Genomic DNA, 25588 nt, shown 5'->3' with positions numbered 1-25588 from the left:
AAAAGTATAGTTTGTTTATTTCATTCTTCTTCACATCCTCCTTCCACCTCCCCTCGCCTCCAAACACTAAAAAGCAAGCCTCTTGGAGCAGGGACTTCTTGTGTCTGGTTAAGTACGGTTAAGTACACTTTTAGTCTACTACCACCTGGGCCAGAAGAAGCACTAAATTACTGAATGAATGAACAATGTCTTCTGTCTTTAGGAACTGTTCATGTTTGGAGAGTGTGTGCAAATTCTTCTCTGAATTTGGTGTATTTTGAATATTGCCACTACTTCTAGGGGCTCTGAAATAACAAATTAGGCCCTTGTAGTGTCTTTCTTGGGGTGGTCGTATCCTGCACACAGGAAACTGGCAAAGTAGAGTGGAGATAGGAATCCTGCTCCTTAATACAGCTTGTTTAAAACACTCATAAAACTCTTACTGGCCTTAAGCACTTTATAAATACTAATTCAGAGACTACAAATATTAACTTAGGGTTATTGTTGGCACAGGTTGAATTCATGCTTTTTTTTTTTTTAAAGATTTTTATTTGCAAGGCAGATTTACAGAGGAGAGACAGAAGGGCAAAGATTTCCCATCTGTTAGTTCACTTCCCAAATGGCCACAGTGGCTGGAACGGAGCTAATCCACAGCCAGGAGCTTCTGGGTCTCCCACGTAGGTGCAGAGTCCCAAAGCTTTGGGCCATTCTTCGCTGCTTTCCCAGGCCATAAGCAGGGAGCTGGACAGGAAAAGGAGCTGCCAGATACTAATCGGCGCCCATAAGGTTTGGCGGCGCTTGATGGGGGAGGATTAGTCCGTGAGCCACGGCGTTGGCCTGAGAATTAATACTGTTTGTCTCCACTCCTCACAAGAGAAAAAAAAAAAAAAGTGCCTCTGCCCCTTTAAGGTCTCAGCCTCGCGCGCAGCAGTCCCCTAGGCCCCCAGACCCCTTCCGGGAGCCGGGAGTCCCGCGCACTTCCGAGTTTGGCGAGGGCTCCGCCCCACGCTAATCAAACACCGAAACACTGCGGGCTGGAGCCCGGCTGCTAAGCAACGGCTGAGGGCGGGAAGTTTGAATATTCGGGCACCGCCCCGAATGCAAATAGGCCAATCAGAGCCCAGACTTGGCCACCGCGCTCTTCCTCCCTCTCGCTTCATTGGATTTCTAGGCGGGATCCGAGTTCCTCTGACCAATAGCGACCGAGCAGGCGGGGCGTGTGCGCGCGCAGCCCGGGGCGCCCCTCCCGCGGGCTCGTGGCGGTTAGTCAGTGGGCTGTCGGCGCGTGACGGAAAAGGCGGGAGTGCTCCGCGGCTGGGGTCCCCTGGCGGGGGCGGAGCGGGCGAGAGTCTGGGGCTGCGATCCTCGGGCGTGGTGGGCAGACATAGTTGAGGCGTGCAGAGCTTGGCCCACGGGACCCTCGAGGAGGCCTCCTGGTCCCGAAGTATCACTTCCCCTGACAGAAACGAGGGCGGGGCGCCCGGAATTTCCGTCCGTACAGAAGCTCCTGAAGCGGGGCCGTGGAGCTTGGAACGCCCTCCCACAGGGGAGTTGGGGTTCGGGGCCCTTCTACTCCGCTTTCTGTCCAGTTTGTTTTTTTCGTTTGAAGATATATTTTTATTTTCTCATACATTTCCATAGGCGCTTCCCTCCTCCCCAATACTCCGCCCCTTCTCGTTTTCCCCTTCAACAAGTCACAAGTCCATGATTCCGCTATTTAAGGGTATTATGACATTGTAGGTATGAATTATGGTATTTTTGTTTTTTTATTGGAAAGGCAGATGATTACAGAGAGGAGAGACAGAAAAAGAGATCCTCTACCCACTGGCTCATTCCCCAAATGGCTGCAACAATGCAGCTGAGCTGATCAGGAAGCTTCTGGGTCTCTTGCGGGTACAGAGTCTCAAGGCTTTGAGCCACCCTCTGCTGTTTTCCCAGGCCATAAGCAGGGAGCTGGATTGAAAGCGAAGCAGCCAGGACGTGAATTAACATCAATATGGGATGCTGGCACTTGGAAGCGAAAGATTAGCTTGTTCATCCAGTGCACTGGCCCCTCAGTCCAATTTCTTGCTGATGTGCCTAGAAAGGCAGCATTTGATGGCCCAAGTATGGAGTGGGTGTCCATGCCACCCCCTTTGGACACCTGGAAGAAGTCTAAGTTCCTAACTTTGCTTTCCTCACGCTGTCTGGTGTGGGCATTTGGGGGTGAACCAGCACAGGACAGAGATCTCCACATTTTAGGAGAAATGTCTGAGCAGGTGCTTCCTCAAAAATGCCCACGCCAATCACTGTGCCTCTCCACACCCCTCCAGCCCTGCACTCTCTCAGAAGTTCCCAGTGGGCCTGCATTTCTGGGCCCCACTCTACTCCAGCTGTGGTGGGAGAAATAGGCCTGTGACAGCCTTTACTCTCTTCATCCCCACAGCCTGCAAGCCCATGGCCTCCACAGCAACGACCCCAAGCAGGACGCCTCAACCACCAGGTCTGAGGGCGTCTTTGGCTAGCTTCTCCTGCCCTGCTGTCCCTGTGCCAGGCCCAGGCCCTGACCCCCAGGAGGTGGACGAGGAGGAAGATGAGGAGGAGGAACTGGCTGAGGTCTCTGTGGGAAGCAGGACGGAGGGTATTGATGGGAAAGCCGGTGTTAAAAGGGCATTGGAAACAGCTGGGTGTGGCACCATCCTCTTTGGGCCTCCCGAGTATCTGTTGACCCAGAGATTTGGTAATTAGGTTAGCTAAGGCATGGTAATACCCTTCACCTCTGAGTGGCTCACAGAGTGATCTCCTTCTCATGGCACAGATCCATGTGTGTGTGCTGTGGAATGCGGGCTACCTGGGCATTGCTTACTATGACACCAGTGACTCCACTATCTACTTCATGCCAGATGCCCCCGACCACGAAAGCCTCACGCTTCTCCAGAGAGGTGGGAACAGAATCATTTTCCTATTTCTCCAGAATTCTTCTGGAGTATGTTTTACTCATTTTTTTGTTGGTTGGTTGGTTGGTTGTTTTTTTGTTTGTTTGTTTGTTTTTGTTTTTAATTTTTGGAGTAAGTTTTACTCATGTTCCTGTACTAGACTGATCTATTATTTACTTGAAAGTGTTACAGAGGGCCCGGTGAGGTAGCCTAGCAGTTAAAGTCCTTGCCTTGCATGCACTGGGATCTCATATGGGCCCCGCTTCCCATCCAGCTCCCTGCTTGTGGCCAGGAAAAGCAGTCTAGGATGGTCCAAAGCCTTGGGTCCCTGAAGCCACGTGGAAGACCTGGGAGAAACTCCTGACTCCTGGCTTCAGTTTGGCGTAGCTGTGGCCGTTGTGGCTGCTTGGGGAGTGAACCAGTGGACAGAAGATCTTCCTCTCTCTCTCCTCCTCTCTATATATCTGATTTTCCAATAAAAATAAATAAATCCTTAAGAGGTACAGAAGAGAAGGAGATTTTCCATTTATTGATTCATACCCCAAATAACTGCATTCGTTTGGGCTAGGCCACACCAAAACCAGGAACCCAGAGCTGCTTCTAGGTCTCCCATGTGGGTGCAATGGCCCAAAGTCTTGAGCCATCCTCTGTAGCTTTCAGGCACACTAGCAGGGAGCTGGATGGGAAGTAGAGCAACTGGGACTCCGACCGGCTTAACCTGCAATGTCACAGCACAGGCCCATGAATCTATTTTTAGCAAGGATTTATTTTTAGGACAGTGGCCCTGAAGGCTTACCTATGCCACAGTGCCACCCCTCTGACTGAATGTATGTGATAGTTGACTCCCAGAGGCTGTGTTTTTTTAAGGATTAACTTGTTATTCCACACGTGTTTATTAGGTGTTACAGTGTATCAGGTGCTGCAGGTATATAGTCTTGGGCACATCAGTGATATCTGCTAGGAGGTCATATCTATTGGCAGCCTCCAGGATCCCTTTCCCCCGGTCCCATGCCAGTGTTACTGCCTTTTTAAAGCTGGCTCCTACTGCAGCTTCTCATGTGTGGAACACTCCTTACTCTTGAGAGGAGGCAATGTGTTTCTCAGAGTGACAGATGAGTACAAGGGGGAAGCTATAGATTATTTCTTGGTTGAAAGATAAAGATCCTTAAACTCCTTTCTTCTTTTTCTTCCAAGTTCTGAATGAAATCAATCCCAGGTCTGTTGTTACAAGTGCCAAACAGGATGAGGTGATGACTCAGTTTCTGGGGAAGCTTGGTAAGTACCCGGTGAGGGAGAGGGTAGACAGGAGGGACTGAGGTGTGGAATACTCCTAGGGGCTGGAACTGGGGGAGAGGGCGGCCGCGGTGGAGGCAGAAGCAGCGCACAGTGATGGTGCTGATTTTCCTTTCCCACAGCCTCCCAGGAGCACGGAGAGCCCATGCGACCTGAAATCATATATTTGCCAAGTGTGGATTTTGGTATCTGCTTCTTCTTCTTCTTCTTCTTTTTTTTTTTTAACCCATCTTATATGTCAGTGTCCATCCCCTTCTCCTGACTCCACCCCCTAATGAGATCTCCCCTCAGTGCATTTCATCAATAATACTAGTTTTCTGTGTCCCATCTCTCGTCTCCCCAAGATCTCTGCTGCTCCTGACCCTTTGATAATCTGCCACTCATGTGAAGCCTCTGCTTAGGCATGTCTAAGAATGAAGAGTTCCGCTGAGGAGAGGGAGTGGACACAGTTTGGGAAATTTTTTTTTTTTAAGGATGATCTTATCTTTTTCAATTTTCATTTTTATGTGAAAGGCAGAGTTAGAGGGAGGGAGATCCTCCGTGAACTGATTTACTCTCTAGACGTCTACAACAACCCTGTTTGGGCCACACCCAGAAACGATAACCTGGAAATTAGGATCTCACATGAGTAAGAGACTCAAGTATTTGAGTCCTTCTCTGCTATCTCCTCCCAAGGTGTGTGTTAAGAGGCTGAAATTGGAAGTGGCGCTAAGAGGCAAACCTAGGCATGCAGAAAGGGAATGTGGCTATTACAAGCAGTGTCTTAACTGCTGCCCAGACACCCACCCCTGGAACAGTATTGACTGTTGGAATTTTCCCTTTGAATGCATATCCACCTATTGCTTTGAAAAAAGGGAGACGGGCCTGGTGTGATGGCTGAATAGCTAAATCTTTACTGGAAGTATGGGGATCCCATGTGGGCCCCCGTTTGTGTCTCGACTGTTCTGTTTCTCATCTTGCTCCCTGTTTGTGACCTGGGAAATCAGTAGAGCATGACCCAAAGCCCTCCTGTGAGGGGAGATTTGGAGGAGGTTCCTAGCTCCTGCCTTTGGATCAGCTTAGCTCCGCCCCTTGCAGCCACTTGGAGAGTGAATCAGTGGACAGAGGATCTTTTTCTCTGTATGTCTGCCTTTCCAATAAAAACAAATAAATCTAAAAAAAAAAAAAAAAAAAGACAAGAAATAATACTGTATCCTAATTAGATGTTAGAATATCAGTGTTAGGGTTTGGTGTGATAGCCTAGTAGCTAAAATCCTTGCTTTGCATGTGCCAGAATCCCATATGGGTGCCTGTTTGTATCCTGGCTGCTCTATTACCCATCCAGCTCCCTGCTTGGCCTGGGAAAGTCCAAGTTGAGGATGGCCCAAAGCCTTAGAACCCTGCACCCACCTGGGAGTCCTGGTAGAAGTTCCTGGCTCCTGGCTTCAGATCAGTTTAGTTCCAACCTTTGTGGCCACTTGGCCTCTACTGCTTTCCACAGTGGCTCCTACTACTTTACCAGGCCACAGGCAGGGAGCTGGATGGAAAGTGGGGCAGCCAGGACATGAACTGGTGCTCATATGGGATCCTGGCACATGCAAGGCAAGAATTTTGCCACTAGGCTATCGTGCTTGGCCCAGTCTCTTACTTCTTAAAATGAAGTAAAAAGATATTGACTAATAGATGTTTCCTTCTCTTTGACTCCCCCAAATAGGTGTGGAGATAAGCAAACAGCGCCTCCTTTCGGGAAGCTACTCCTTCATCCCTGACTCCATGACTGCCACTGAGAAAATCCTCTTCCTGTCCTCCATTATCCCCTTCGACTGCCTCCTCATGGTGAGCTAGGTCCTAGGGATACAGGCTGGGATGCAGTGTGTTGGAGAAAGGCATAGTATCTCATTCATGGGGTCAAGTTCTGGATGGTACAGGCCCAGTCCTGGAAAATAGTAGTTTTCTCTGGTGCTATCTGGTCTCTAAGACATTGGAATTTATCCCAGCTCCAAACCCATCTTCTTCCCAGGTTCGGGCACTTGGAGGGCTCCTCAAGTTCCTGAGCCGACGAAGGATCGGGGTTGAACTGGAAGACCATAACGTCAGTGTCCCTATCCTGGCCTTTAAGAAATTTGTGTTGTAGGTGATTCACCCTAACTTCAACCAAAGTAAGGTGGGAGGCCTGGAGAGTAAGATGGAGCAGATGGCATGTGGTGGGGACCCGGAGGGTGAGGTACTCTGGGACACAAAGGAAAACCTCAGTGAACGTGAGGCTGTGGAAATAGCACTGAAACAGGTTCAGGGAGGAGAGGCATGGGGGCGGGGCTTTGAATGAACTCAGATCTCACTACTCCAGCCACCCTCCTGCCGGCTTGCTTTCTCTCCCCAGGGCCCATCTGGTCAGCATAGATCAAGACACTTACAGGTAAGAAGGTGGAGTCAGACTGCCATCTCTGGGAAGGGAAAAGGATTAAATTTAATGCCCTAGTAGCCCTAATGAGGTTCACATTTTCCTAATCCTGGGCTATTAAGGCTATTTTCCTCCCTGAGGAAAAGGGAAGGGCAAGATGACTTGATGAGAGGAAGAAAAGCACAGAGGTCACCTTCTTTGGGCAGGGATGGGGAATGTCCAGCCCCCGAGGCCATAGAGATATGTGAAATCATTTGGTCTGGCCCCATGCAGGCAACTGCAGGCAAGACTTAAAATTCGGTAAGTCTAGAGCAGGCGAATTTTTAAGTTAGTAATTTTGTATGGCCTGTGAATGATGTTATAAACATCCAGTGGGCCTGGGCAGAGAAATGGTTCTCCCACCTGTTCCAAAGGGAAACCCGAGGCATAGAATAGTGAAGGACGCACCCTGCCTTACCACGGGGCTTGATCTTAGGTGGATATCCCTAATCCCCATCCCGTTTTCTTAGTTCCCAGTCCCCACTCCTTCCTGACATTCAAATTGCCCCAAATTCCTCTCTCCCTGACAGCGTTCTGCAGATTTTTAAGAGTGAGTCTCATCCCTCGGTGTACAAAGTGGCAAGTGGCCTGAAGGAGGGGCTCAGCCTCTTTGGTAGGTGTGCCTGGACCCTTGCCTCACACTGCACTAGCCTGCCCGAAAAGCACTGGTCCCAAAGCATTGGTCCCAGCCCCTGTGTTCTCGCTTCACGTGCACTGCCCGATGCCCTTTCCCCTCTGACCCAGCTGGGTCTTGTTCATCTCCCCATGCCTTATAGCTGTATTATGTCACTGTGTATCAGCTATTAATGTTCCAATTCTGCTTATATGAATTTTTCTGCTACTTGGGCACCTGATGAGGGACTTTGGGAGACCATGTGTATCAGAGAATTATTTAACTGTGCAACTTTCTGTGATTTGCATAGTCTGACTTTAGGGTGTATTAGGGGCATTCACCAAGCGACCACATGTTCCCTAGACATATCTCAGTGTGTGGTGCCTAACTTTTATATACAGGTATTGGGCTCTTTGTGAGTCTTTCCTAGGTCTGCTTTGCCCATTTTTCTAGCTGACTGTTTCTGAAGTGTTCATCCCTTCCCCCCACCTGCATGTACAATAATCCTGGCTCGGATCTGTGGCCTGGAGACAGCTCTGACTGCCTCTGTGTCCTACGTCTGCCCTCCCCACCCCCATGCTCTGGTCAGGTCACACCGCTGACCTGGCTGTCTCAGCTTAGACACATGTATTTGGTTCCCTGTCCTTGCCCGCCACAGGAATCCTCAATAGATGCCGCTGTAAGTGGGGAGAGAAGCTGCTCAGGTGAGTGGGTGTTGCACAAGGCTCCATGCTAATACACAAGTCCACGTACACACCTCAGCCTAAGGCCCATTAACAGCAGTGCGCTGACTCACACACCACTCCACCTGGTGGCAGTAAAACAGCTTCCCTTTACCAAGCACTAGCTAAATGGATTTCATCCTTTTAGCTACCCCATATGGAGGCCATCATTCTCATTTTATATTGTCAAGACAGATGCATCACTGCCCATTCAGGATATACAGGCTTGTACACATACAAGAAGCAGAAACACAATCATAAACTACTAATGCTAACACGTGATTACAATATTACTGACAATACCTTTAATATTTCTGATGACTCTCAAATATGTCTCTCTGGCGCCAAACTCCACTATGTGGAATGCTGATTGTACATAACTGATGACTGCAGTATCCCCAGGCAGCTCAGACTGAGAACTGCCAAACTGTTGCTCCTCAGCTCGCTTCTCCTCCTGCAGTCCGTTTTCTGTTAATGGTGCTGCTTGTAGAACAGCTTCCCAAGCCGTGAACCCTGCACTGATGCTTCTCCTTCATGTCCATCTCTCTCTTTTCACTGTTCTAATTCTATCATTTTATTTTATTTTTAGATTTATTTATTGTTAAGGTCATATTTACAGAGAGAAGGAGCGACAGAAAGATCTTCTGTCTGTTGGTTCACTCCCCATATGGCCTCAATGGCTGGAGCTGAGCTGATCCAAAAACAGGAACCAGGAACCTCCTCTGGGTCTCCCATGCAGGTGCAGGGTCCCAAGGTTCTTGCAAAGTAAGGATTTAAATATTGAGCCGTTGTGCCAGACCCTCTTATTTTTTTAAAGGATTTGTTTCACACACACACACGAAGAAAGAGAGAGAGAGAGAGCGCGTTTCCATCTGCTGATTTCACTCATTAAATCACCACAATGGCCTGGGCTGGACCAGGCTGAAACCAGGAGCCCAAACCTCCAACCAGGTCTCCCATACGAGTGCAGAAGCCCAGGCACTTGGGCCATCTTCTACTATTTTCCAGGCATATTAATAGGGAGCTGGATCAGAAGTAGAGCAGCTGGGACTTGAATTGCTGCTTATGTGGAGTGCCTATGTCACTGGAGGTGGCTTGGCTTACTGCACTACAACACTGGCCCTGCAGCTTTCATCATTTCTAACCTGGAATATTGCATTTACCTCTAAATTGGCCTCTCTGCCTCTGATCTCTTCTTCTCTCCATCTTTGCTTCATTCTAAAATAAACTGTAACTTTTTTTTTTTTGCCTGTAACTCCTAAACAGAGATCTGAGCATGTCACTCCACTTTTTGCAAACCTTAGATAGAAACAAAATGATAGGGGGTTTGCCCCCATCTGCAGGATCAAGATAGTGTTTTTAGGGCTTGACATGATGTTTCAGTTAGGTAAATCCTCACCTTGCAAGCTTCGGGATCCCAGACGGGTGCCTGTTCATGTCCTGGCTGCTCCACTTCCCATCCAGTTCCTTTCTTGTGGCCTGGGAAAGCAGTGGAGGGTAACCCAAGTCCTTAGAATCCTGTACCTGCATGGGAGAAGTTCTGGCTCCTGGCTTCTGATTGACTCAGCTGTGGCTGTTGCAGCCATCTGGGGAGTAACCAGTGGATGGAGGATGTTTCTCTGTGTCTCTCCTCTCCATAAATCTGATCTGCCTTTCCAATAAAAATGAATTTTAAAGAAAGATTAGCATTTTTAGCAGTGTGATGTTGAAGAGTTCCCCATTCATCCTAGTTATCATTTTTAATCTCACTTTCCATTCTGTATCTAAGTCATTTAGGGCTGCATGGCCATTAAGAAAACATGGTGTCTGTGCTTATGCTGTTCCCTCTGAAAAGTCTTTCCCATTCTCTACCTGTCAGAACCTCACGCGTCTTATTCAGAGTGTAAACCAAGTGTCATCTTTCTGGTGAAGGAGATTGACAGGCACCTCCCTTCGGCTGCCATAGTGCCTGTTTATGTTTCTCTAGTTGCACTGTCACATCATGTTAGAATCCACAATCAGCAAATCTGTCTTCAGAGTTTGAACTCTGCCCACAACCATTGCTGTTATCCTTGTGCCAGGCACATGGCCTTGTGCATTGAAGCACTCAGGTGAATGAACACAATACACAAATGCAAGTGACATCACCACTGAAATCTCAGGATGGAAAGTTTTGTGTTTCTACAGATGGACAATCCTTTCCCCACCTCAGCTGCCCTGTAATCTATAGGTATCTTCTGAGGGTTAATTTTGGATAATCTCAGGTCATCTCTGGGTAATTGATGGAGCAATTTAATTACTCATATGTTTGAGTCTGAGACCCAGCTGTACTTCTCAGTTGCAGTATAACTTTGGACAAGTTGCTTATCTTTTAAGGGCCTCATTTCCTTGGCTGTAAAATTAGTGAGTTTGAATTGACTGAGGTCTTTTCTGGCAGTGGCAGAGCATGAGTCAGAGATGCTCTGGTGTTTTACAAGCAAGTCTGCATAGAAAGGTTCACAGCTCTCCCAAGTGGACGTGGGTGGTTACAGATGTGAACCTGCTGCTGTGTTTGGAGGTTTCTGTGGTCAGATTGTGGAACAGAGACTGCTACAACCCACCCTTGAATCCAGCTGGGTTCTCCACTACATTCTAACCTGAGGTGTTGTAACCCAGGGTAACTGGCCGGAGACTACAATGTGAGATGCACAACCTCAGGCTCCTGGATCTCCACACATTGACTCATAAAATGGCATGCTTGGTGGCTCATTTTAATATATCTGCAGACTCAAGTCTTTCTAGAGTCTCACTCTCTTAATAGCGAGGAAGGGACACCAAGAATTAGACAATTACAGGTGAGACTTTAATGCCTATATTCTAATTTGCTTAACACACAAAAAGATTATAATATAAACCTCTGTATATTCCCTTAGGCAATTTTAGAATAAGACATTGTTTTTGCTGTCCCTTAGATGTCCCTTCCTAATACTTCTTCCTCTGCAAGCATTACCATTGTTTTCCATTTTTTCTCTATTTTTGACAATCTTTACATAGTTAATTATGGCACAAAGGTTCAAGGGCTTGAACAAGAAAGTGGAAAAGGGAAAGTGGGTAAGACTATTATTTCCACATTGTTTTTTTCCTGTATCTGAGATAAAGGAGGGGATAAAGGGAGAAGCCCCACCCAGTCTCCCACCCACCCCAGGTCCCTGATGTGGGGCATGTTCTGAGGGTCTAAGCTTGACCATTATTATGAATATTATGTTGAATATTGTTATGAATTATTCCACATGACAAAGCTACAAGTTTTCAAAGGAAGAACATGAAAACATAAATGTTTGTGTTATTCCTCAGGGACATCTTCTCTGCTAATTACAGATAGGCAAACTTCTAGTGACTCACCCTTGCCTGTTTAGCACAGAGCAAGTAGCAGTGTTGACACCCTAATACCTTCCTCTGAAGTATTGACAGTCTGTTGCATATCCATATGGAATGACACATGGTCTTATCAAAACCATTGGTTACAGACATGGTTGTGCTCACATCCAGTGATCTTCAGTAGATACCTATAAACCTACCTGCACGGAGAAGACACTGCAGTTGCTGGCACATTCCTAGAGCAAGTGACGGGCACGTATTACCACAACCCCAGGGACCAACAAACAAATATTGTGGCAAATTAAGACCAAGTCAGTGATGAGACCAGGTGTTATGCTAGTTCTCTCCATCTTAGCTTTACCCTCTAGGCTATGGTTCACACGTCCAACTCAGGACCTGGGGGAATTGAACTCCCGGCTGGATGTCATCCAGTTTTTTCTGCTGCCTCAAAACCTGGACATGGCTCAGATGCTGCACCGACTGCTGAGTCACATCAAGAATGTGCCTGTGAGCCCAGGCGGGGGACAGGAGAGAGGGAAGGAGGTTGAAGGCCAGCCCTAGGTACGGAGTTTCTCTATGGGAAAAGGGAGAACAGTGGTGGTCCTCTTGTCTAACTGTAGCTGATTCTGAAACGCATGAAGTTGTCTCACACCAAGGTCAATGACTGGCAAGTTCTCTACAAGGTAAGAACTCCCTTCTTGGATCCTAGGAGTCCAAGTTCAGCCCTTCAGCCCCTGTTCCAGACCCCCTGTCTGACTCGTTCCTACCACTTTTTTTTTTTTAGATCTCTGTCTTAGGGAAAATGTCAGAAATATTTGGAGAGAATGATATAACCAATCCCCATGAGCACCCCTCCCATATAGCTTTAACACCTTGAATCATGTTTCTGAATTGTTTACTTGTTTACTTGCAAGACAGAGACTGAGATGGACATATACACTGGTTCACTACCCATGTTCTCACAACTATTTATGTGTCTTTTTTTTTAAGATTTATTTATTTGGGGGGCTAGTGCAGTGGTGCAACAAGCTAATCCTCTGTGCTGTGGAACCAGCATCCCATATGGGCACCAGTTCGTGTCCCAGTGGCTCCACTTCCAATTCAGCTTCCTGCTTATGGCTTCAGAAGGCAGTGGAGGTTGGCCCAAATCCTTGAGACCGTGCACCCACGTGGCAGACCTGGAGAATGCTCCTGGCTTTGGATTGACTTGGTTCTGCCCATTGTATTCATTTGGGGAGTGAACCAATAAATGGAAAAAAAATCTTTCCTCTCTAAAATCTGCCTTTTAAATAAAAATATTTTTTTAAATAAAGAAAATATTTATTTATTTTAATTTGAAAGGGAGGTTTTATAGAGAGGAGAGAGAGAGAGAGAGAGAGAAGGTCTTCCATCTGCTGGTTTACTCCCCAGTTGGCTGCAATGCTCACAGCTGAGCTGATCCAAAGCCTTGAGACAGGAGGTTCCTCGGGGTCTTATATACAGTGTAGGGGGTCCAGTGATTTAAGCTGTTCTCTGCTTTCTTAGGCCACAGTTAGGGAGCTGGACGGGAAATGAAGTAGCCAGGACATTGACCAGTGTCCATGAGATGCCAGTGCTGCAGGTGGAGGCCCAACCTACTATGCCATGGTGCCAGTTCCCCAAGCAGCATCTAGCATCTTAACTACTACGCAAAATGTCTACCACCTCAGATCGGCTTTTAAAAAATTAGTCTGTTTTTATTTATTGGAAAGGAAGATAGGAATTTTCCATCCTCGAGTTTACTCCTCAAATGCCTTCGACAGCCAGAGCTAGTTCTAGAGGCCAGGAACACAATCTGACTCCAAGGACTCAGTCTGAGACTCAGATACTTGGCTTGCACCTGCTCTTTCCCAGGATGCACTTTAGCAAGAAGCTGGAATTGCAAGCAGAGTCAAGACGCAGATCCAAACATTCTTATGTAGAATGTGGGGATCTCAAACACCGTTTTTACTGCTGAACCAAATGTTTGCCTCTCAGGTTGGCTTTTGATACACCTTTTGGACATAGTTGCCTTTTTTTTTTTAATTTTAGCACTTCCTAACTTGTTTTGGTCCGGGCTTATATTGTATTTATTCTTGCACCAGTCATGTAATCAGTGCCTCAAAGGAGTCCTATAACTTCTTTTTTTAAAAAATTTATTTATTGGGGCCCGGCGGCGTGGCCTAGCGGCTAAAGTCCTCGCCTTGAATGCCCCGGGATCCCATATGGGCGCTGGTTCTAATCCCGGCAGCTCTGCTTCCCATCCAGCTCCCTGCTTGTGGCCTGGGAAAGCAGTCGAGGACGGCCCAATGCATTGGGACACTGCACCCGCGTAGGAGACCCGGAAGAGGTTCCTGGTTCCCGGCTTCGGATCGGCGCGCATTGGCCCATTGCGGCTCACTTGGGGAGTGAAACATCGGATGGAAGATCTTCCTCTCTGTCTCTCCTCCTCTGTGTATATCTGGCTGTAATAAAAATGAATAAATCTTTAAAAAAATTTTATTTATTGGAAAGAAAGGTCAGATTTATGGAGAGAAGGAGAGACAGAAAGATCTTCCATCCACTAGTTCACTCTCCAAATGACTGCAATGGTCAAGAGTGGAGTTTATCCAAAGTCAGGAATGAGGAGCTTGTTCCAGGTCTCCCAAATGGGTGCATGGTCCCAAGGCTTTGGGCCATTCTCCTCTGATTTCCCAGCCATTAGCAAGGAGCTGGAAGAGAAGTGGAGCAGCTGGAACACAAATTGATACCCATGTGGGATCCCGGTGCTTGCAAGGTGAGGATTTAGCTATTGAGCCATCATGCTGGGCCCTTTACACTGCTGTTTTTTTTTTTTTTAAGATTTATTTAATTTTTATTGGAAAGGCAGATATACAGAGAGGAGAGACAGAGAGGAAGATCTTCCATCCAATGATTCACTCTCCAAGCGGCCGCAATGGCTGGAGCTGTGCCGATCCAAAGCCAGGAGCCAGGAGCCTCTTCTGGGTCTCCCATGCGGGTGCAGGGTCCCAAGGCTTTGGGTCATCCTTGACTGCTTTCCCAGGTCACAAGCAGGGAGCTGGATGGGAAGTGTGGCCACTGGGATTAGAACTGGCACCCATATGGGATCCTGGCACGTTCAAGGTGAGGACTTTAGCCACTAGGCTACTCTGCTGGATCCTCCACTGTTTTTTTTTTAAAGATTTATTTATTTTTATTACAAAGATATACAGAGAGGAGGAGAGATAGAAAGATCTTCTGTCCGATGAATCACTCCCCAAGTGAGCGCAACAACTGGTGCTGTGCTGATCCGAAGCCAGGAGCCAGGAACCTCTTCTGGGCCTCCCACACAGATGCAGGATCCCAAAGCTTTGGGCCATCCTCTGTTTTTTTTTTTTTTTTAATTAATTTTAACTGGGGCCTGGTGTGATAGTACAGTGGTTAAATCTTCACCTCACAAGCACCAGGTTCCCATATGGGCGAGGATCCCGGTTCATGTCCTGGCTGCTCCACTTGCCATCCAGCTCCCTGCTCATGGCCCGGGAAAGCCATGGAGAAGGGCTCAAGTCCTCAAGGTCCTGCATCCATGTAGGAGACCTGGAAGAAACTCCTGGTTCCTGTCTTTGGATCAGCTTAGCTGCAGCCCTTGTGGCCTTTTAGGGAGTGAACCAGTGGATAGAAGATCTTTCTGTCTGGTTCTCCTTCTCTCTAAATCTGAGCTTCATTTCCAATTAAAAAAAAAAATCTAAAAAAAAATTAATTGGGGGTCAGGTCTATGGCATAGCCTGTTAAGCCTCTGCCTGTGGCATTGACATCCCATATAGGTTCAAGTTTGAGTCCTGGCAGGTCCCATGATTATCAGTTTCCCTGTTAATGGCCTGGAAAGCAGCAGAGGGTGACCCAGGTGCTTGGGCCCTTGCATCATTGTGGGAGACCTGGAAAAAGCTCCTGGCTCCTGGCTCCTGGCTCCTGGCTCCTGGCTCTGGCTTTGGACTGGCCAAGTTCTAGTCATTGTGGACATTTGGGGAGTGAACCAGTAGATGGAAGATCTCATTCTCTATTCTGTGTAAGTCTGCCTTTCAAATAAAAGTAAAAATTAAAAAAAAAAAGATTCAAAAAATTGTTTAAAAAAGTTTCGGGGCTTGTCATGGCAAGTTAATCCACCACTTGTGGTGCTGGCATCCCATATCAGAGAGCCACTTCAAGTCCCAGCTGCTCTGCTTCTCATCTAGCCCCTGGTAATGTGCTTGGGAAAGCAGTAGAAGATGGTCCAAGTGTTTGGGCCCCTGTCACCCACATGGGGGACTGGATGGGGTTCTTGGTTCCTGGCCTCAGCCTGGCCCACCCTGAGCATTGTGGTCTTTTGAACTAGAAAGATCTCTGTCTCTGTCTCTATTCCCCATCCCAGTTCTCCTTTCCTCTCTTTGCCTTTCAAATAAATAAATATTTTTTAAACAATAAAATAGATACATATATAGGTTTGAGAGATGAGAGAGAGGCAGGCGGTTTAGTTTGCTTCCCAGGTGCCCACGGCAGAGGCTGGGCCAGGCTGAAGTTGGGGACCAGCACTCTACATGGGTGGCAGGGACCCAAGTACTTGTGCCATTATTATCGACTCCCCACACTGGGGTGTATGTCAGCACAAAGCTAGAATTGGAAGCAGAGTTGGGACTCAGACCTGGGCACTCTGACATGACACCAAGCATCCTGAGTGGCGCTTTAACTGCTGCTACAAGCACCTGTCCCTTCCCTCTGCTGCTTAACATTTGTCCTCTGCTGCAGCCAGGTCAGGCTGGGCACTGAAGGCCTCTGGCTGCACTAGCCGCTGTGTTCCTGCTCGGTGCAGCAGAGCAGGAAAAGCCAGATACCTGAGTGTAAGTGTCACTTCTTCCAGTTACTCACTGTGAAACTTGGTGGATCATGTCACCTTGTTGGGCTTCAGAGTACACATCTGTAAAGTGGGGTTCAGGCTAATACTTACCTCACGTGATGTGAAAGGCCAGAGTGGGTCTGGCATGGTGTAAGCAGCCAGCACATGGTAGCTTCTGTTACTACCTCTGTTCTTTGCTCCAGCTCTCACCCTCTCCCAGAATGCCTTCCTTTCTGTTAAGTCATCTTATTCAGCACCCAACTCGTGTCCTTTTCTCTTCACCCGAGTTGTGGTTGTGGTCAGTTCTGCTGCTTGGCCACTTAGCTTTCTGAGTTGCCCTTGTCTTGCTTGTGTGTTTGTTTCCATTCTGGCTGTATCAGAAGCTCTTTGATTTATATACTGTATATTTCCCCTACCACAGAGTGACAGTCTGTGAGTTTCTGGGGCGTAGCCTCTGTCTGCGCAGTGTAAGCCCTGGTTACATCAGGCCCTTCAGGTCGCTGCCGTCTCCCAGGGGGGTGAGCGCTCAGTAACTCCCACCCTTCCTGTCCTGCTCCCTCCTGCTCCAGTGCTGTTGTGCCTTCCAGACTACTTTTCCCCTGCCTTTCTCTTTCTCCCTCTGTACAAAACCCTGTGTCGGGAATGTGTATAAACCTCTCTCAAAACTTCCACCCATTTTAAAAAAGAAGATTTATTGGGCCCAATGGCATGGCCTAGTGGCTAAAGTCCTCGCCTTGAACACCACAGGATCTCATATGGGCGCCGGTTCTAATCCCGGCAGCTCTACTTCCCATCCAGCTCCCTGCTTGTGGCCTGGGAAAGCAGTCAAGGATGGCCCAAAGCTTTGGGACCCTGCACTCACGTGGGAGGCCCAGAAGAGGTTCCAGGTTCCCGGCTTCGGATCAGCACAGCACCAGCTGTTGCACTTACTTGAGGAGTGAATCATCGGACGGAAGATCTTCCTCTCTGTCTCTCCTCTCTGTATATCTGACTTTGTAATAAAAATAAATAAATCTTTAAAAAAAGATTTATTTATTGTATCACAAAACTAAAAATAAAACAAAGGGCAAAAATAGATTTATTTATTTACTTGAAAGGCAGAGACAGAGTTATAGAGAAATTGAGAGAATAAAATAACCAAAGAGATAAAGATCTTCCATTGACAGTTCATCCCCAAATGGCCGCAGGTGCTCAGGCTGGCCCCAAGCTAAAGCCAGCAGCCTGGAGTTGCACGGGGGTTTCCTGCATGGGTAGCATGGGCCCAAGCACTCGGGCCATCTTCTGCTTTCTCAGGCCACTGCCAGGGACCTGGATGGCGAGTGCAGAAGCTGGCACTTGAGTTAGCACCTAAGACAACACCAGCTTCTTCCTACCTTGTTTCTGAATCTGCTTCTGCTTTGGCTCTTACCAGCCCATGAGCTCGTCTGGGACATGGACTATGTCTTTGTTGTCTTTGTAGTTTCACAGTTTACCACAGCTCCTAGCCCAGAGTCTTTTTTGTTGTTGTTGTTTGTTAGTTTTTGGTGTTTTCACTTTTTACTTGTTTTTTTAAATTAATTTATTTTATTATATTTTGGCAATCTTTACATTGTTAATTAGGGTAAAAACGGTACAAGGGCTATGGGAAAATGGGTAAGATCACCATTTCTCTATTGTTTCCTTCATATATCCGAGGTAAAGGAAATATTGAGGGAGAAGCCCCACCCAGTCTCCCACCCACCCCAGGTCCCAGATGTAGGGCATGCTCCGAGATCCTTGCTCAAGTGGTTCTGATAGTTCACCAGTCATAAATCACTGCCAATCTCACCATTCAGGTACGATGAGACTGTTGATTGACATAGTCCATCCTAGAGTCTCCCCTTGTCCAGTATTTCGCTGCCAACATATAGCTGAGGCAGTTGATTGACCTATTCCATCTTCCATCTTTTCTTGGTTAATGTTCTGATTCCTCCATTTCGGTTGAGGGAATCCGCAAAGAAACTTTGAGGTGTTCCCAGATCAGATTCCTATATGTACTAGCAAGCACAGTGTCCGCCATGGTCCATCACCCTGATCAGCAGGTGGTTGCAATTGCTGGGTTGGTTCTATTCTCAGCCCCAACCTCCACCGGAACCAAAGAGTGTTGCAGTCCATCCTGGCTCTGCCTATCACATACTCGGCCCTCACCTAAACCAGTGGGAGCTGCGGCCCAGTCAGAGCAACCCACGATAACCCCCACCGGGCCCACCCCTGCCCTGGTTTGCCTGTATGTGTAGCAGACTAGTCCAGTCTGCCCCATATCCCATCTGTTTCTTACATGTGTCGCAGGACTTAGTTCCATCTACCCAGCTCAGCTATCTAGTTCTCACGGATGTTGTTGAGTGCCTCTCTGTGTAGCCACCCCAGTCCCCATCCTAGTTATTTAGTGCCCTCCCATGGGAGTGGTATCCCAAGAGGGAGGAGCCCACTATTTCCCTCCCAGGTCTCTCTCATTCCCAGACTATGCACTCTCCAGTTGGCTTTGTGGTTAGACTTGACAGTATTAGCCTTGACAGCTCTCACCCACTCTAATTTTGTTTGCACCAGTAGGAATAGTCCACCCATCCTGGCTCTTCCCTGACCCGGTCCACATGAGGAGCACAGGTGCTGCAGCCCTGCCTATTCTGGTCTGTCTCCATCCCAGCTCACGCTCTCCAGCAGGAGCAGCTATCCAGCAAGGGAACCACCCCTTATTCCCCTGTCGGCTCCACCCCCCCTTCCTGATTCTCATGTGTGCTGGTTGGGTGCTGCGGTCCCATCTGGCACAGGCAGCCTCACCTTGGCATTCTGTGTTGTGTACTGCTTTTGTCGCAACCGAACCTGGCCCAACCCACACTCTGCTCCGGCGCTCCGACTTGCCAGTGGATGATGCGAAATGACTCAGCCTGGTCCGCCCCCAACCCAAGCCAAATGTATGCCAGTGGGACACATTCCATAACCTCCTCCGGGTTGTTTCCTTCCATGCTTCCTGCGCTTATTTGTAGGGTCAGTGTAGGACAGTCTTAGGGATGCCATTTCCTATTTCTATTTGCTTTTGAGGTTCTTATCTTGTTGTTTGTATGTCTTGGTCTTTGTCCTCAGTCCATTCCTGTCCCTTTGCTTCTGCCCAGCCTCAATGTGGGCTGCCTTCCTTAGTGCATTTCTCTTGCAGACTGTGTACAGCGCCCTGGGCCTGAGGGATGCCTGCCGCTCCCTGCCCCAGTCCATCCAGCTCTTCCGGGAAATTGCCCAAGAGTTTTCAGATGACCTGCTCCATATTGCCAGCCTCATTGGGAAAGTGGTGAGTGGAAGGAAAGGGGCAGAGCACCCATGAAGGCACGGGAGAGTGATGCGGTGGAGAGGACCTGAGTGTGGGGTGGGGAGATGGGGTACATGGGAGAGGCTGGGGTCAGCTGGATGACTAGAATGGGATGGTGGAGAGCATCAAGGAAGGGTGGGAGAGCTAGGGTCACCGCAGGCTACAGGGCGAGTTGGGGCCCTTGGGGAGTTGAGGGGCAGCACAGAGATGGTGTTGGGTAATGAGAAACTGGACTTCCCTCCTCAGGTGGACTTTGAGGGCAGTCTTGCTGAAAATCGCTTCACAGTACTCCCCAACATAGATCCTGAAATTGATGAGAGTGAGTGTTGGGTGTGTGGATGGGCGGCAAGTTCTGAGAATGCAGACTTGCCCCGTGGTAGACTGCCACTGCAGTCGGGGGTGGCCTTAGCGGGGCTGGTACAGCAGCCAGGGCAGGGGCCTGACTTGTGAGAGCCACCTGTTTTCCACCTGTCTAGAAAAGCGAAGGTTAATGGGACTTCCCAGTTTCCTGACGGAGGTGGCACGGAAGGAGCTGGAGAACCTGGACTCACGTATTCCCTCCTGCAGTGTCATCTACATACCTTTGGTGAGGGTGGGGGTGGTGTCTCCTTATGAAGGACACACCTTGTAGGGGAGTCCACAGAGCAAGAGCACCTGGGGAGACCCCCGAGGGGCCTCTGGACTTTGGCCAGGGAGAAACGTTACCCAGAAGTCAGCCCTCTGCTTCATCTCTTTGCTCTCCCCAGATTGGCTTTCTTCTTTCTATTCCCCGCCTGCCGTTCATGGTGGAGGCCAGTGACTTTGAGATTGATGGTCTGGACTTCATGGTAAGACCCTGCAGCTCTGAGGAGGTGGAAAGCAGCCCAGCAGTCAAGGCAGGGCATCCACTCATCAGCTCTGCCCCACATGGGATTGCTGCTCTGATATGTGTGTAATATTTATATATTAAAAATAAGATTTATTTATTTTTATTGGAAAGTCAGATCAGACTTATGGAGAGGAGAGACAGAGAGAAAGGTCTTTTATCCACTGATTCACTCCCCAAGTGGCTGTAACAGAACTGAGCCCATCTGAAGCCAGGAGCCAGGAGTTTCTTCTGGGTCTCCCATGTCCCAATGGCTTGGACCATTATCTTCTGCTTTCCCAGGCCATAAGCAGAGATCTGGATTGAACGTGTGCCCTTTTTGGTATGCTGGTGCTAGTAGACAGAGGATTAACTTGCTATATTACCATGCTGGTCGGGCCCGGCGGCGTGGCCTAGTGGATAAAGTCCTCACCTTGAATACCCCGGGATCCCATATGGGCGCCGGTTCTAATCCCGGCAGCTCCACTTCCCATTCAGCTCCCTGCTTGTGGCCTGGGAAAGCAGTTGAGGACGGCCCAATGCATTGGGACCCTGCACCTGCGTGGGAGACCCGGAAGAGGTTCCTGGTTCCCGGCTTCGGATCGGCGTGCACCGGCCCGTTGCAGCTCACTTGGGGAGTGAATCATCGGACGGAAGATCTTTCTCTCTGTCTCTCCTCCTCTCTCTGTATATCTGACTTTGTAATAAAAAATTAAATCTTTAAAAAAAAAAAACCATGCTGGTCACGCTGGCCCCTTGATCCTACCATTATTTTTTAGAAGATTTTTAAATTTGTATTAGAAAGATGGATTTTTACAGAGAGAAGGAGAGACAGAGAGAAATGTCCTCCATCTGCTGGTTCACTCCCTAAGTGGCCACAACAGCCAGAACTGAGCTGACCCAAAGTCAGGAGCTTCTTCCAGGTCTCCCACATGGGTGTAGGATCCCAAGGCTTTGGGCCATTCTGCTGCTTTCCCAGGCCACAAGCGGGGAGCTGGAAGGGAAGTGGAGCAGCTGGGATACAAATTGGCACCCACATGTGATCCCAGCTGATGCAAGGTGAGGACTTCAGCCACTAGGCTACTGCACTGGGCCCTTCTCCTACCTTTCTAACCCACCTCCTGTGCCTCCTCTCTGTTCTCTCTCTTAATTTATCTTGGAGTTGGTAAAGCTCAAAGAAAACCACAAAAGAGGCATGGGCACAGTAGCACACAGATTAATCCTCTGCCTGACGAATGAACCAGCAAATGAGAGACCTCTCTCTGAAAAATCTGCACTTAAAATAAAAATAAAATCTTAAAAAAAGAAGAGAAAAATAAATTTTAAAAAAGGAAAGGTGGGAGAGGAGGTTGAGGATTCTGAGCGCTCCCTCTGAACCTTCGTCCCAGTTCCTCTCGGAGGAGAAGCTGCATTATCGTAGTGCCCGAACCAAGGAGCTGGACACATTGCTGGGGGACCTGCACTGTGAGATCCGGGGTGAGTCTCCCCCTGGGATTCCATGTTTGCCCTGAATGTCCCTGGGGGCCCTGGACATCAGCCCACATGTCCCTGGTCCCTGTGAGCCTCTATCCAGAATCCTTTGCTTTCCCCAGAGCTGACTCCCGACCTCTCCCCTTCCAGACCAGGAGACCCTGCTGATGTACCAGCTGCAGTGCCAGGTGCTGGCACGAGCTGCTATCTTAACGCGGGTGCTGGACCTTGCCTCCCGCCTGGACGTCCTGCTGGCTCTTGCCAGTGCTGCCCGAGACTATGGCTATTCAAGGCCCCGTTACTCCCCCCGCCTCCATGGGATACGGATCCAGAATGGCAGGTGAGAATAGAGGGGTGAAGATGTGGCCACTTGGGCACCGCCTTCCTGAGCTGCTCTGGCTGGGCCCATGGGCCTAGTGAGAGGCTTCTCTGCCCACTGCAGGCATCCTCTGATGGAGCTCTGTGCCCGGACCTTCGTGCCTAACTCTGCAGAATGTGGAGGGGACAAAGAAAGGGTCAAAGTCATCACAGGTCCCAACTCCTCAGGGAAGAGCATATTTCTCAAGCAGGTGAGGAGAGGCCCTGCAGCCTGGGCTTCCGGTGTCTTCCCCACAGCCAGCCAGCCAGCTCACATCTGCATTCTCTGCCTGGCAAGGACCATGCTTTACTAGACCTTCTCAGGCCTGCATTCCTTCCCGCCCCTCCACACTACTCCCAGGTGTGCCTCAGTCCACTCCTCTGTCCTGTTTACTGAGTCTGAGCTGGACATAAGGGGCTAGGATCAGGGGGAAGACAGCAACTGTGTAGTCTACTCTCCTTTTTCCTGTTTCACTGGGTCTGACTGGTGTGTTATTTATGCCCTTAGTCCAGCCTCACTTTCCCTCAGCCCACACTGCTAGGTCCCAGTCCCTGACTCCTCTCTATTTTTTTTTTAAGGTTTATTTATGGAGCTGTTGCTGTGGGACTGACATCCCATGTAGGTAATAGCTCAAGTCCGGCTGCTCCACTTCCAATCTAGCTCACTATTTGTGGCCTGGGAAGGCAGTAGAGGATGGGCCAAGTTCTTGGGCCCCTGCACCCACGCAGGAGACCCAGAAGAAGCTCCTGGCTCCTAGCTTCAGCTCTGGCCATGGCAGCCATTTGAGAATTGTACCAGAGGATGGAAGAACTTTTTCCTTCTCCCTCTCTAATTCTCTTTCTTTCTCTCTCTGTATGTCTGTCCTTCTCTATCCGTAACTGCTTTTCCAATAAAATAAATAACTCCTTTAAGAAAAGCATTTATTTGGAAGGCAGAATTATATAGGGAGGTCTTCCAACTGCTGGCTCACCCTCCAAGTGGGTATAATAGCCAGGCCTGGGTCAGGCTTAAACCAGAAGCCAAGAGCTTCATCTAGATTTCCCACATGTGTGCAGGGGCCCTAGCATGTGGGCCATTTTCCACTGATTTTCTAGGCCATCAGCAGGCAGGGAGTTGGATAAGAGGTGGAACAGCTAGGACTTGAACTGGTGTCCATAAGAGATGCTGTTGCAGATGGTAATTTTAAAAGGTTGCGAGCCCCTCCCTTTTAACTTTTACTTGAAAGTTAAATTGAAAGGCAGAGTTAGAAAGATTAGTTTACTCTCCAGATGTTCGCAACAGCCAGTCTAAAGCCATGAACCAGGAATTCCAACTGCATATCCCACGAGGGTGCAAGGGCTCAAACACTTGGGCCCTTTTCTGCTGCTTTCCCAGGTGCATTAGAGAAAGCTGGATGGGAAGCAGAGCAGCCAGGACTCAAGCCGGCACCCCCAAAGTGGTGCCTTACCCTGCTGCACCACAATGCTAACCTCTTCTCCCTGCCTCCCATCTCCTCGCTCATGCAGGTGGGCTTGATCACATTCATGGCCTTGGTGGGCAGCTTTGTGCCAGCAGAAGAGGCTGAAATTGGGACAGTGGATGCCATCTTCACCCGCATTCATAGCTGTGAATCTATCTCCCTTGGCCTCTCCACATTCATGATCGACCTCAACCAGGTCCAAGGGAGCAAAGGGAGGTGGGCTCGGGGGGAATGAGGAACCTGACCCCTATAAATAGCAGTATTTTTTGTGTGTGCCTCTATACCAGAGGTAGAGTACACCCAGGCCAGACTGGAAGAATCAATCATAAACATTTCTTGAGACCTTGCATCCTTTGAGGTGCTATTGCCACGAGAGGGCGAACTAGACATGTGCCTCACCATTAAGTAACTTGTACTGCCGTAAGAGGACACAGAGGCAGCTTCATTTTCACAGACCAACTGGGGCTAACACAGCTCTCCCTTGTCCACCTCATGGCCAGCAGGTGGCGAAAGCGGTGAACAATGCTACTGAGCAGTCGCTGGTCCTCATTGATGAATTTGGAAAGGGCACCAACACGGTGAGGGGAAGAACTGAGCAGGGGGAAATGGAAGGGGACAAAACTTGCGGGTAAGGGTGGGCCCTGGGAAAATAGGGCTGTGTGGGGAGACAAGGAGCAGAGAACGGCAGATAGGGAGGGCCAGGGCAGGCTCAGGCCACATGTGGGGGCCTCTGTCTCCTCGTGCTCACTCTGGACTCTGCAGGTGGACGGGCTTGCGCTTCTGGCCGCTGTGCTCCGACACTGGCTGGCACTTGGACCCAAGTGCCCCCATGTCTTTGTAGCCACCAACTTCCTGAGCCTTGTTCAGCTACAGCTGCTGCCACAAGGGCCGCTGGTACAGTACTTGGTGAGGAAACCAATGCAGCCCAGAGGGGCTCCTGGGCTAAGCGTTTCTAGAGGTGGGGATTGGGTGCTCTGCTGGAACAGGGACTCCCTGAGCACGGGGACCATGTCCCTTCCATTTTCTTACTCCCCACAGGCATGCATGGGTGGAGGGCTGTAGGACAGGAAGCAGGGTGACTGGTGACACACTGTATTCTTTATTCTCTTTGAAGACCATGGAGACCTGTGAGGATGGGAACGACCTTGTCTTCTTCTATCAGGTCTGCAAAGGTGTCGCCAGTGCCAGCCACGCCTCCCACACTGCTGCCCAGGCTGGGCTTCCCGAGAGACTCGTTACTCGTGGCAAGGAGGTGTGAGGCTGAGTACCCCATCACCTCTGCTCAGGACTCTCCCTCTGTGCCCCAGCTCTTCTGGGCCCACAGGATTGCTCCTCTCCCCAACTCCTTGCACCTTCCCCCTTGCTCGTCATTCCTAGGTCTTGGACTTGATCCGTAGTAGGAGACCGATCACGCCTGTCAAGGAGCAGCGAAGGGAGACTCAAATAAAGAAGTGAGTATGTGGCCTTATGTCTTCTCTGCCCAGCACTCAGCCGCCAGCACCCTGCCCTTCAAGACCCACACTTTCCCCCTGCAGCCCCTGTGTCCTGGAGGTCCCAGGTGCCCTGTGCCACAGCCTCTTGCTCTGCTCAGGGATTCCGTGACCCATTCTCCCATCAGTCTCGCTACTCTCTCTCCCTTGCAGCTGCCAGACATTAGTGGATAAGTTTCTGAAGCTGGATTTGGAAGACCCCAGCCTGGACTTGGACATTTTTATGAGTCAGGAAGTGCTGCCTGCTGCTGCCACCATCCTCTGAGAGTTCCTGACCCCAAGAGGCTGCCAGGCCTTTTGTGTTTCCAGAGCCTTCTGTGTTCCTGGACATTTTCTCTGCATTAGGAATAAAGTTTATTTTGAAGAAAGTCATCGTGTTCTTAGGTCAACTGGAGTAGACCAGGAGGCAGTAGTGAGCAGGAGCCCACAGGGGACTGCCTGGTACCATCAGAAACACAGTGATGATGAAAGGAGAAGGGGGACCCTAAGGTCCTCACCAAGAGGACTTCATAAGAGGAAGCTATGTGA

At 49.1% G+C, this 25588-nt stretch overlaps 1 protein-coding gene across 4 annotated transcripts; it reads left to right on the top strand.

The window, feature by feature from the left end:
• The first annotated feature begins 1111 nt into the window (after positions 1-1111).
• Positions 1112-25587, top strand: MSH5 (mutS homolog 5). Of its 4 annotated transcripts, none has more exons than XM_058665390.1 (25): positions 1112-1241; positions 2405-2574; positions 2777-2900; positions 4089-4169; positions 4310-4372; positions 5881-6002; positions 6187-6296; positions 6547-6582; positions 7137-7219; positions 7878-7923; positions 11646-11784; positions 11898-11960; positions 19293-19421; positions 19686-19758; positions 19916-20025; positions 20186-20266; positions 21672-21759; positions 21904-22093; positions 22196-22322; positions 23617-23766; positions 24074-24148; positions 24333-24476; positions 24685-24822; positions 24948-25021; positions 25214-25585. In XM_058665390.1, the coding sequence occupies exons 2-25, from the start codon at positions 2416-2418 to the stop codon at positions 25323-25325; spliced, it is 2517 nt and encodes an 838-aa protein (XP_058521373.1). In that variant the 5' UTR covers positions 1112-1241; positions 2405-2415; the 3' UTR covers positions 25326-25585. The 4 variants fall into 4 exon arrangements, with proteins under 4 accessions (XP_058521373.1, XP_058521374.1, XP_058521377.1 ...); XM_058665391.1 differs by having other exon boundaries at positions 1238-1353; XM_058665394.1 differs by lacking the exon at positions 1112-1241 and adding an exon at positions 1258-1474 and having other exon boundaries at positions 24733-24822; positions 25214-25587.
• The last annotated feature ends 1 nt before the right edge of the window (position 25588 follows it).

Source organism: Ochotona princeps, chromosome 1 (genome assembly GCF_030435755.1).
Source record: "Ochotona princeps isolate mOchPri1 chromosome 1, mOchPri1.hap1, whole genome shotgun sequence".
Lineage (NCBI taxonomy): Eukaryota > Metazoa > Chordata > Mammalia > Lagomorpha > Ochotonidae > Ochotona > Ochotona princeps.
Note: the sequence above shows the minus strand (reverse complement) of the source record. Positions and strands in the feature narration are given on the sequence as shown.

Bases quoted from the DNA above. Each gene is read 5' to 3' on its own strand.
- MSH5 (XM_058665390.1), top strand. From the start codon at position 2,416: ATGGCCTCCACAGCAACGACCCCAAGCAGGACGCCTCAACCACCAGGT. The intron at 4,170-4,309 runs GTAAGTACCCGG...CCTTTCCCACAG, and splicing joins TCAGTTTCTGGGGAAGCTTG to CCTCCCAGGAGCACGGAGAG. The intron at 6,297-6,546 runs GTAGGTGATTCA...TTCTCTCCCCAG, and splicing joins GCCTTTAAGAAATTTGTGTT to GGCCCATCTGGTCAGCATAG.